The sequence below is a fragment of the Vigna radiata genome, unplaced genomic scaffold, assembly GCF_000741045.1.
Source record: "Vigna radiata var. radiata cultivar VC1973A unplaced genomic scaffold, Vradiata_ver6 scaffold_268, whole genome shotgun sequence".
NCBI classification, from domain to species: domain Eukaryota; kingdom Viridiplantae; phylum Streptophyta; class Magnoliopsida; order Fabales; family Fabaceae; genus Vigna; species Vigna radiata.
Window position 1 is genome coordinate 44,239 of NW_014543978.1, and position 10,945 is coordinate 55,183.

The 10,945-nt window shown below is 32.8% G+C and overlaps 2 protein-coding genes across 2 annotated transcripts; one reads left to right on the forward strand and one right to left on the reverse strand.

Annotated features, from left to right (window-relative positions):
- The first annotated feature begins 1,499 nt into the window (after nucleotides 1-1,499).
- Nucleotides 1,500-3,171, forward strand: LOC106755073 (tryptophan aminotransferase-related protein 4-like). The gene is made up of 4 exons (XM_014637167.2): nucleotides 1,500-1,943; nucleotides 2,034-2,326; nucleotides 2,431-2,714; nucleotides 2,792-3,171. Exons 1-4 carry the CDS (start codon nucleotides 1,677-1,679, stop codon nucleotides 2,983-2,985), a joined length of 1,038 nt encoding a protein of 345 aa, XP_014492653.1. The 5' UTR covers nucleotides 1,500-1,676; the 3' UTR covers nucleotides 2,986-3,171.
- Nucleotides 3,172-8,937: 5,766 nt separating this feature from the next.
- On the reverse strand, nucleotides 8,938-10,469 carry LOC106755059 (leucine-rich repeat receptor-like protein kinase PXC2). The gene is made up of 3 exons (XM_014637156.1): nucleotides 10,214-10,469; nucleotides 9,596-9,667; nucleotides 8,938-9,515 (listed from the first exon to the last, which is right to left on the reverse strand). Exons 1-3 carry the CDS (start codon nucleotides 10,467-10,469, stop codon nucleotides 8,938-8,940), a joined length of 906 nt encoding a protein of 301 aa, XP_014492642.1.
- Nucleotides 10,470-10,945: the final 476 nt, after the last annotated feature.

A 10,945-nucleotide genomic window follows, 5' to 3' on the forward strand; every position in this document is an offset into this window, starting at 1 on the left:
ATATAATATATTTAAAGTATTTTTTGATAGTATTTTTTTTATGATTTCTACTACTTAATCATTTAATAAAATTAAATTTTAAAAAATATATTTTACTTATATTACTTAAAATAATATTATTTAAAAAGTAAGATATGTTTATTGATAAAAAAAAATATAAAAATTTGTAATAAAAAAACTTTTGTCTTAAAAAATTAATTATTAATTTTTTATGTGAAAAGTTTCTTTTATTAATATTTCATTATTAAATAAAGTTTTCTTGATAAGATGAAACAGTTGAACGGAACTAGAGAAGATGTAAGAGTAGCTCTTACAGTTAACTGAACGGTTAATGTTATAAGTTCAGTTTTTAAAAACTGAACCATAAAATAATATACTAAACTATTAGTAAAAGTGGATTAGTTATTTTTAGTATAATATAGTACAGTTAATCAGTTATTTTTGTCCAGCCCTACATTTTGTAACTCAAATATTACTTTTCTGCACTTTATGATCTACATCAAACCAATCCGAAATATTCAATATTTTTGGTTTTGAAACTCTTTTGAGAATTGTTTTTAGTCTTAACACTAATGTTCATTGATCATAGATTTTTATTGTATCAATGTTGACATTTTTGTCTTTGTTGTTAAGTGTCACAACATTGATGGTAACTATATGTTCAAAGTCTTGTTTGTCACATTATATAAATGTCAATGAAGGTAGCTTCATGTAGATTTTTCAATAAACTGTCATATATTCAAATAAATTGATTGTGATAAGTAATTAAGATATTAAAACGTATATTACAAAGAACTTACAATGTTCGTCCTGTCATGACACGAGTTGAGTTAATCATTTTTATTTCCTCAGTTAATGTATTCCTTGATAGCAATATCAGAAAATTGTTAATGAATAAAATATCCCAAAACCAAGATCTTCCAAAATTTGGATTAGAAACTTAAAATAAGAATCTGAAAAATGTTAGTAAGAAAAAGATACAGTAAAATACTAATTGGATAGTTTTTTTCATTTTTTTTTTATGAACATATCGGATTGATGCCCAAGGATTATATTCCTTTTATAATATATTTTAATTTACAAAATAATTGACAATTAGTCATATTTATAACTAACCATTTTTTAATAAACCATTTATTTGGCGATACAAGCTGATGATCACGTCATAATAGATAAATGATAAATTATAAAAGAAAACTTAATAAATCTTAAATATATAATAAATTTAAATATTTTTAATTGAGTTTTCAATTAATAAAAAAATTCAATAAGTTGAGTGCTCACGTTTTCAACTGATTGATTAATTCGTTTTTTCTCCTCACTAATCTTCTCTAATTTATTGGTCAACTTTTGATGAGTTGAAAAATATTCAAGAAGAAAATGCAAGTTGATTGACATCTTAGACATAAGAAAATGGAAATAATAACTATGTTATCTCGTTGATGTAATATCAAACGAAAAGATACTTAAGCAAAAATGAAATATTTCAAACCCCATTAATAGAGATTATAATTAAAAATATCTACGTTTATAGGGTACTTAAAACTTAATTTCTTTTATAAACATTTAAAACTTGACTATAGAAACTATCCACTAAATTCATACACAAGATGAACGGTAAAAATTGATTGAATGTTAACTGCAGTGGAGATCCATACTTTTTGGAGCCATTTTGGATGAGACATGCTGCAAGCAGTGCGATATTAGTATCAGGGTGGCACAGAATGGGTTATTATTACAGTGATGGATCATACATCTCACAACTATTGGTGGAACATATCAAAAAACTTCATGCCTTAGTTGGAAACGCAATAACTGAAGGAAAATACATTGTTTTTGGAAGTGGCTCAACACAACTCCTAAATGCTGCTGTTTATGCCTTTTCTCCCGATACCTCTTCACAATCTCCCGCAAAAGTAGTAGCGACACCACCATATTACCCTGTAAGTAGTTCCATTCAACACTTATTTCAACAAAATTTCTGCGTATTAAAATTGGAGCTTGGTCCTCACATTTCAACAAACATTTTGCAGGTGTATAGAACACAAACAGAATATTTCAATGCTAAGAATTTTAGTTATGAAGGAAGCACATCCTCGTGGATAAACAAGACAGATAGCAGCTCTACATTCATTGAGTTTGTTACTTCACCAAACAATCCTGATGGAAAGTTGACTAAGGGAGTTCTTGAAGGTGATAATGTCAAACAAATCAATGATCGTGCCTATTACTGGCCACATTACACTGCCATTCCTTCACCAGCTGATGATGATCTTATGATCTTCACAATTTCCAAGCTCACAGGCCATGCTGGGAGCAGATTCGGGTCAGATTTATTCTATGAAAAACATTCATCAACAGTTATATAAATTAATCCAATCAAAATGATAAACTTTTTGCTAATGGTTAATCACTGTAATGTTTTAACAGATGGGCAATAATAAAAGATGAAGCAGTGTATGAAAAGATGTTGACGTATTTGGATGTGAACACCATGGGAGTTTCCCGTGCGGCTCAGCTGAGAGCTTTAAAGCTTTTCGACGTTATTCTTGAAGGAGATGATGGAAAAGAGATATTCAAATTTGCTTATTCAACCATTAGACATCGTTGGACAAAGTTGAAAGAAACCATATCTAAATCAAAACGCTTTTCTCTGCAGAAACTGTCTTCCCAATACTGCACCTTCTTCAAAAGGGAAAGAGAGCTCTCACCAGGTAAACGTCAATTATTAATGATACCAAGTGAAATTTTTCGCTTGTTTTTAGCTAACAATTTGGTTTGAATTTGACAGCTTATGCTTGGTTGAAGTGTGAGAGAGAAGAAGACAGAAACTGCTATGAAATCCTTGAAGCAGCTGGCATCAGTGGTCGTGAAGGAAGCCTATATAGTGCTGATAATCATTACGTGCGTCTCAGTCTCATTAGAAGCAAGGATGACTTTGATATACTCATAAACAAGCTCAACACCCTTGTTGCTAAACAATAGTATACCAACTATTGTAAACATTACTATCTTTGTGTGGTGCCTACATAAATAAAATATTGTTTCCAGATTGAAAGAATTGAGTAATAAGATAATCAAATTTATCATGTTAAATGTTAAGAATCTAATGTATGTCGTACAATGAGTATAGATTGTCAAAAGAAGAATGTTTACCAATTTCAAAGTATTTCAGGGTATATAAAATAATTTCTTTTATATACATTTAGTCTTTCTAGTTTTTTTTTTTTAATTAGGAAAAAAATAATTGATTGAATATAAGTTATTAAGTGATCTAACATTTTATAAATAAAAAACAATGAAATTATAAACATAGATTATTTAATATATTCCAAAACATATAATAGAAACATGTTTATCGTTGTAGTCCTACCGTTCCCTTTCACAAACAAAAGAAATATATCCTCTTTTCCTTGTGTCATGTCTTATATAATCTTACCAACATCGGGTGTTCATGTATGGTGTTAACAATTTCTACTAATGCATCCAAAGGATAATTTGTAGATACACATGGCTTCTTTTTTGGTTTAGGGTTTTTTTCTAGCCATGAATTTGCTATTACATGAAAAATAAATTAGGTTTTAATTACAAAGCATAGAAACTAGAAAATAAAGTATAGTATGCTATGAAAGTGCATATCAAAGAATCCAAAATATGACTAATTAGGTATCTAGATCAGGCTAAGAAAGATTAAAATTCCTATACCACAATCCAAACATCATTTATTGGCACAGAAACTAAAACATAAGCTTTGATAAATTTCTGTATTGTGACTTTAACGATATTGGGAAGAGCTCAACATCAATACTATGACTCCTTTAAATACCTTTCCAAGGTGTACCATAGATGGCCGGTCAAAGATCAGCCGAGCGCCCAACAACCCCAGGCATCTGGCGCGGGACACACACGTGACCGGTCCGACGCGGGACATACACATGATCGATAGTTAGGAGCTAGGGTTTACAGAGGGTTGCCATCTTCACGGTAACAACGACGGACTTGTGCGCCCTAGGCAGGCGGACGACTACCAACCAAACCGAAGGGTTTTCACAAATATCTGCATACCCTTTTAATCCGTCGCACGAAAGCCAAGACGCCGGACAGAAATTAACAGCGACCGGTCGTATGACCTTCTAACCCGTCACATCACGTGAGCCAGGGTGCCGGACAAGAGTTAGCAGAGACCGACCTCCCGGCGGCCCCACTTCAGATAGAAGGAAGCAATATAACTAGTTTAAGTTAAAACGCAATTAAGAGAATTGGGCCACATATTGGGTCGTGATTAAGGAATAGGTCATCAAGGGCCCATAACGAAAAATATAAAAACAGGTCAAAGGTGAAAGGTAGTTGGTGACATTTAATACGCATTTATTTCACTCTCTTTCTATCTCTACCCCTTTTACCTAACGCTTGACACTGACTTGAGCGTCAGAGTGCCATTAGCAGGTACCCGACCAGATCCAGCAGAAGTCGAATACTCCACATCAGAGGACGACCGGGCGGGAAGAGTTAGAGACCGGACGGTATCCAGCGGGAAATTGTGCAGGAAGGCTTGGGAGACATTTCCAACCAGAACACAAGGGCTACCAACGTGTTCTCCTGAGACTTGAACATATAGATGACATTGGTTTGTGAGGACAATGTCATCCCCTCATAAAGGTGTATATGAAAACACACTTTTATGCTAATTCTACGTGTCGAAGCGAATGTCATTGTTATTTTTTAAAAAATAACAATTGTTCAATACATAACTTACCATAAAAAGATTGTTGATTTTTTTTGTTAGTGAAATAAGAAGTTTTGTTGTTGGGCCTATATGTTGTTAAAGCCATTAGCTATACAACTACTATTGGAACGCTTGTTACAACCTTTGAGTGACCTCCTATGTCATTCTTTTGGTGAAAGACCTGATGATGTTCTTTATGATCCTGTGAGTGATATGCTTTGTCAATCTTTCTAGACTCTTGACATTAGGTGTGACGGAGGACTAACAAGAGAGGCTACAAAATACTAGTGAATTCCTACTTTTAATCTAGCAATATGTACACATTTACGGTATTGGAAAACATGTAGGCTTCGTTTCAAAACATATAATAAAAACATGTTTATTGTTGTAGTCCTACCGTTCCCTTTCACAAACAAAAGAAATATAGAGTGAGGGAAGGGTGGGAAACGGCGATGATGATAGCTCAATGACTTTGACGATGAGAAAATAGAAAAGAAATTTTATGATCTACTGGCCGGAGCCATTAAACTTTCATAGCATAAAAAAGTAAATAAAGTTACCTCTTGGAGTTCGTTGGTTAATCCTTAGTGTTTCCTCTGCCTTTTTGTTCTAGCTCTCCATCCTCCAAAACCCTTCCAATGCTCTCTTTTTTTTTTCAAAACCCCCTCTAACCGTTTCTCTCTTTTTCCTCCCTTCTCCAAAATCCCAAAATATTCTTCCTAATCAACCTTGTCCCCCTCTCTCCGACACGTCCCTCATCACATTTTTTCCACCAAGAGGCTTCGTTTCAACACCAAGAGGGGGATGAATTGGTGAGGTTTCAAAATCAGAGTCTTTTTAAAATCTTTTTCACAAAGTATAAACCTTTACAAAGTTTCTTGAATCACAAGAAATGAAAATTTCAAGTGCAGCGAAAAATACTAAGTTGACTACGAAAGCAGTAAAGTCAACTAAATGTAAAACAGTAGGGATAGAGAATTCAAATGTAGGTTTTTATACTGGTTCAGCCTCAGTGCCTACATCCAGTGTCCTTCCACAATCTGGAAGCAAATGCACTATAATAGTCAAGGTTTTTACAACAAGGCTTTTATAGAGACCTCCACATCAAAAATATAAAACACCTCTCTAACCCTCTAACCAAAATATAGGCAATATAAACAACAAAGATCTGCAGCAAGATATTCCCTCTTCTGCAATCTTTAACCCACTTTGAACAATCCTCAATGTGTCCAGACTCCACGAGTCAACCACCTATAGTCACAACAGGAACACAACAACAATCTTTACAAAGATTGATAGAAATATTGATCAACAAATGAGCACCGCAATGTGCAGGGTATGATCAGCCTGTAAGCACATAAATCTTTCTCCTTCAAAGAACCTCTTCAAAGATAGCTCACCACGGTCTTCTTGATGAGTTCTTGGAGCAAATTCTCAGAGACCACAGTTTGTAAATCACAAATCCAAAGTCTTTGTGATCAACTGAGGCACATCTATTTATAGTTTTCTATAAATCAGACGCTCATGTAGTCGACTAAGCTACTAATAGAGTCAACTGTCCTCAGACAGTTATAACAGTTAAGTCAAATAGTAGCAGTCAACAACTAACAAATTGATTTTGTATTTAATACAGTTGACTATCATCAATATGCAATAACTAACTTTTGAAATATAGTCGTTATTGTTCACAAACATAATAGAATTTCAAACAAATCAACTAACTAAGTCGGATCCACTGCGCATGTAGTCGACTTAGGCAAATCAGCATAGTTTGAAAATCTTTTCAATGCAAAATCACACATAGCACTACTTTTGAAAGTCTGTGCATAGTCACGAGGTTTAATCAACATACTTCATAATGAATTCGACTTAAAATTTGCAGTTATGCCATACAATATAAGTTCATATAAGTGCATGTGGTTTTCTCTTCAAAAACATATGTAATGCAATCACAGATGATGTATCAAAAATAAGCTCAGTGAGTGTGCATTCATATATCAAGATCAACACAAAACATGTTCAATAAGATATCAACCAATAAGGAACAGAACATGTAACACATAACAAAACAAATGTTATTAATAATGTGTTGTCATCATAAAAAACCAGAGTGATTAAAGCACTGTGAGATTAAGGTTAGCTAAACCAGTGCTTCCCTTATCAACAATCTCAACATAAGGTGCTCAAGTCATTTAATTACAATAGCAAGTATGTCCTGACAACCATGAGTTGTGAATGTACCTTGAGAGCTTTGCTCAATCAAGAAATCCTACAACATACACAAGAAATTTAACATCTTGTTCATATAAAATCATATGTGTAAGGGGAAGTTATATTTTATAATTCTTTCTTACACTTAGTGTGTAGTCTCAAAGGTATAAGAACTCGATAATCATACATGAGCTTGCTTCCATTTCTCATGATGATCGATTTAGTGGTGGTTGAACAACACTAGTGTCATCCTCAAAAAGTGGAGGCATTTCCTTCATCATAGATTCCTATTAAGTTTTTTATATCCACCACGAGACAATATGCGTTGGGTTTTGTTTTGGGAAATGATGGATTGAGTTTTTTTCTTGGCAACCTGAACACATGAGACAAAATTTATCAAATAGTTTATGTTGTACTCAATGACCAGTTAACATATTTATGAAATGAAGTCTACTAACCTTTCATTTCATATCTTCATGACTCTAAACAAATAAACAATAAGTTTCTTCATCAATTGTCATGTATATGGTACAAGGATTTTCACCCTTTTTAGGACCAAACACAATTTATCATCAATTTTGACTTAGATTAAGAAAATTTAAGGGCTATTGAAGAAACTATTAAAAAGTGATTAATCTTCTTAAACTATCTAATCGAACAATTCAAGATTTAATACATATATTATTAGTATTGCCTCTTCTTATATTAATCTTAAAAAACATACAAAATTTTCAAAATGGAGGAAGTACATCATTTTCATATTGAATCTCAAACGAAAAACTAAGGCTCATCCAATACATATAATAAACCAATTAAAATAAATATATATTAAACAACATATCAGAAAAATAAATGATTCAAATAACACATAATAATTTAAATAATAAAAAAATATTATCAAATACAAAAATTTTAAAGCCATTAGCATAGGTGAAACGAGGATATTGAACTTGAGAGTGTGCTTGAAAACTAAATGTTTCTTTAACACTAGTATCAATAAGGGTGGAGAGATGGCCTTTGCAACAATGTGGATGGTCTAAAAACTACAAAACATGAGAGAGTCAATGAGAAGTTAAAAACAACTAGAGGAGGTTGAAAACAAGAAGGAACAATGTGCGAGCCTGAATGAAATCAAATGTGGGTGCTTCCATAGCCAAACATAGAGAATAACAAAAGAATGAAGAGGAAAAGAACACATTTTACAATGGTAGGAGACAATAATGATAATCACGAACAAAGTAAAAGATGAAAAATATAACCTGATTTATGGCAATAAGACTACAACTGGGTTAAGATTGTAGTCTATATCAATATAGAATACAATGCTCTAAGATTGAATTGTAGCATATAGTTAGACAATCTCACTATAGGTTACAGTTCCTTCATAGAACCATATCCTATATTGATATAGGTTATGATTTCAACTAAAGTATAGACAATAATTTCAAAAATACCACTGTGCGGCTACACTTTTGTCTTAGTTATTAATATATTTGTATAGTTAATTCATGTATTTGCTCGTGTCTATAAACTTAATTTGTTATTTAATCTAATATTAAAATATTGTGGTTTTTGCAAAAGTAAAATTAAACTTAAACTAAAAAGAGAAATTAATTTAAAATAAAATATTATAAGATTTTGAAAAGATAAAAGATAATAATACATATATCTAAAGTATTTTAAAAAAACATAAGAAAATTGATTGATAAGAAATTTTACCTATAACCCAATCTTCCAAAAATAAGTTTGTAAAACGAGATTTGGATTTTATATATATATATATATATATATATATATATATATATATATATATATATATATATATATATATATATATATTATTAGTAAGTAAATTCCTTTTAGTATTAAATGAGTATTATTATATTATATGCATTGAACACTTTAACTCTTTTTATGGTTTTTCTCATTCGAAAGTGTAACAATTATGGAAATTTGAGTCTGAAGCCAATTAGGAAATGTTGGGCCCAGATTACAAGATCTTAATCCCAAGAACAATAATTGGAAAGGAGAAGCCAAGTAGGACCAATTTTTAGTGACAATGAGCTATATGATAATTGTAAGAATGCTAATTTGGAAAAATTAGAAAGATTCGACTCAGTAACATCACCCTCTAAGTAATTTCTCGACAACATAAGTTCAGTCAACTTAGATAACAATCCAATGCTTTTAGGTAACCTTCCTGTAATGTTGTTACCAGATAAACACAATTTCTGAAACACGTGTTTGTTGCACCATGAAGAATTTAGAAAGAAGCTAGAAATTTGCCCACTCAACTTGTTGTTTGAGAGGTCTAAACTCTGCAATGTGCACATGTTCCCAAAGAAAGATGGAATCTCGCCTTGAATTTTGTTACTTGAGAGGTCAAGATCTTCAAGAGAGTTCATTACTTTTCCAAATCCATCTGGAATCGGACCTTCCAGCATGTTATCAAAAAGTTCAAGTATACGAAGATTGGTAGTGGAGTTGAAGAGCCAGTAAAATATGGATGATGATTTCAACAGATTTGAGGAGAGATCAAGCCAGACAAGAGAAGACGAAGAATTCGTAATTGAAATAGCTGACATGAGAAAACTATCATCCCAAGACTACAATTTTGCAAATAAAGATTTTGAAGTTTTGAACTGAAATTGAAGATACCTTGAAAGACCAATGATGCCATCTTATTATAGGAAAAATCAAGGATCACAAGAGAAGGAAAGGTTGAGTGGACTGGAGATGACAAAACAATGTTATTATCAGAAAGATAAAGCTCTTAAAGATTAAGGCTAAAGTTAGACAATAATTGAAATGTTGAGGATGTCAGCATATTATAAGAAAGGTCAAGGATCACAAGAGAAGGAAAGGTTGAGTGGACCGGAGATGACAAAACAATGTTATTATGAGAAAGATAAAGCTCTTGAAGATTAAGGCTGAAGTTAGACAATAATTGAAATGTTGAGGATGTGAGCATATTATAAGAAAGGTCAAGGATGGTAAGAGAATTGGAAAAGTTGGAAGTTGAATAAAATAGAGAATGAATATGGGTATCTGAAAGAGAACAATGAACTAGTCTCAACTCTCCTAGCTTTGGATAATGAATCATATGCAACCAATCAGGGTTGTGTAAACCATCGATGGCAAGATGTGTTAGGGAAGAGAGACTAGGCAGCCAGTCTGCATCCTTGGGTTTGACATCAAAATCACCACCAAGTGTAAGAGTTTGCAAGTAAGGAAGATTCCCAACCTAGAAAGGGAGTGCTCCAGAAAATGAATTACCACTGAGACCAAGGTGTCTCAACTGTGACAAATTTCCAAGTTGAGAAGGGATTTTCCCGTCAAGATTATTGTCACTGAGATCAAGATACCTTAAACATGTAAGGCTTCCAAGTTGATAAGGGATTCCATGTAGAAGATAATTGTGACTTAAATCCAGAGACAATAAATGTGTAAGGCTTCCAAGTTGGGTAGGAATGTTACCACCAAAAAAGGAACGGAAGAGATTGAGATATCTTAAGTTGGTAAGTGAACCCATGAGTTGTGGGATGTGACTCCCTATAAAAAAAATTGTTGCTGAGATCCAAATGTTGAATATTTTGCAAAGGAAACAGTGAAGTGATATTGACTGCACCACTCAAATATTGGGTATCCGAACCACGGAGCATGACCTGTTTGATGGTCGTATTGAATGCCTTTCCATTTGCAACAATCTCGACTCTTCTCATCATCCCTCCATGTAGACAGCATGTCATGGGCACCTACGAGGCCATGTTTGAAGTTGAGAAGTGCCAGTCTCTCCCTCTCAATGCCTTTTATTTCTGCGGTATTGTTGAATCGGAGAATGGATTCTACAGCAGGCAGCAAGAGGAGGAGAAGTACATAAAACAGTTTCAGATAATAATTAAGCATTATGTAGTTGCTGATATAAAATAATAACAGTAAAACAGAGGTTGTGAACTATTCATTACAAAACCAAATGATGGGATTTATATGGCTCATAGTCTGGCTAAT

Bases quoted from the DNA above. Each gene is read 5' to 3' on its own strand.
- LOC106755073 (XM_014637167.2), top strand. From the start codon at position 1,677: ATGAGACATGCTGCAAGCAGTGCGATATTAGTATCAGGGTGGCACAGA. The intron at 1,944-2,033 runs GTAAGTAGTTCC...AACATTTTGCAG, and splicing joins CGACACCACCATATTACCCT to GTGTATAGAACACAAACAGA. The intron at 2,715-2,791 runs GTAAACGTCAAT...TGAATTTGACAG, and splicing joins GGAAAGAGAGCTCTCACCAG to CTTATGCTTGGTTGAAGTGT.
- LOC106755059 (XM_014637156.1), bottom strand. From the start codon at position 10,469: ATGGGTTCACTTACCAACTTAAGATATCTCAATCTCTTCCGTTCCTTT. The intron at 9,668-10,213 runs GTAATTCATTTT...TGTCATCTCCAG, and splicing joins GAGACACCTTGGTCTCAGTG to TCCACTCAACCTTTCCTTCT. The intron at 9,516-9,595 runs GTATCTTCAATT...TTCTCATGTCAG, and splicing joins GGCATCATTGGTCTTTCAAG to CTATTTCAATTACGAATTCT.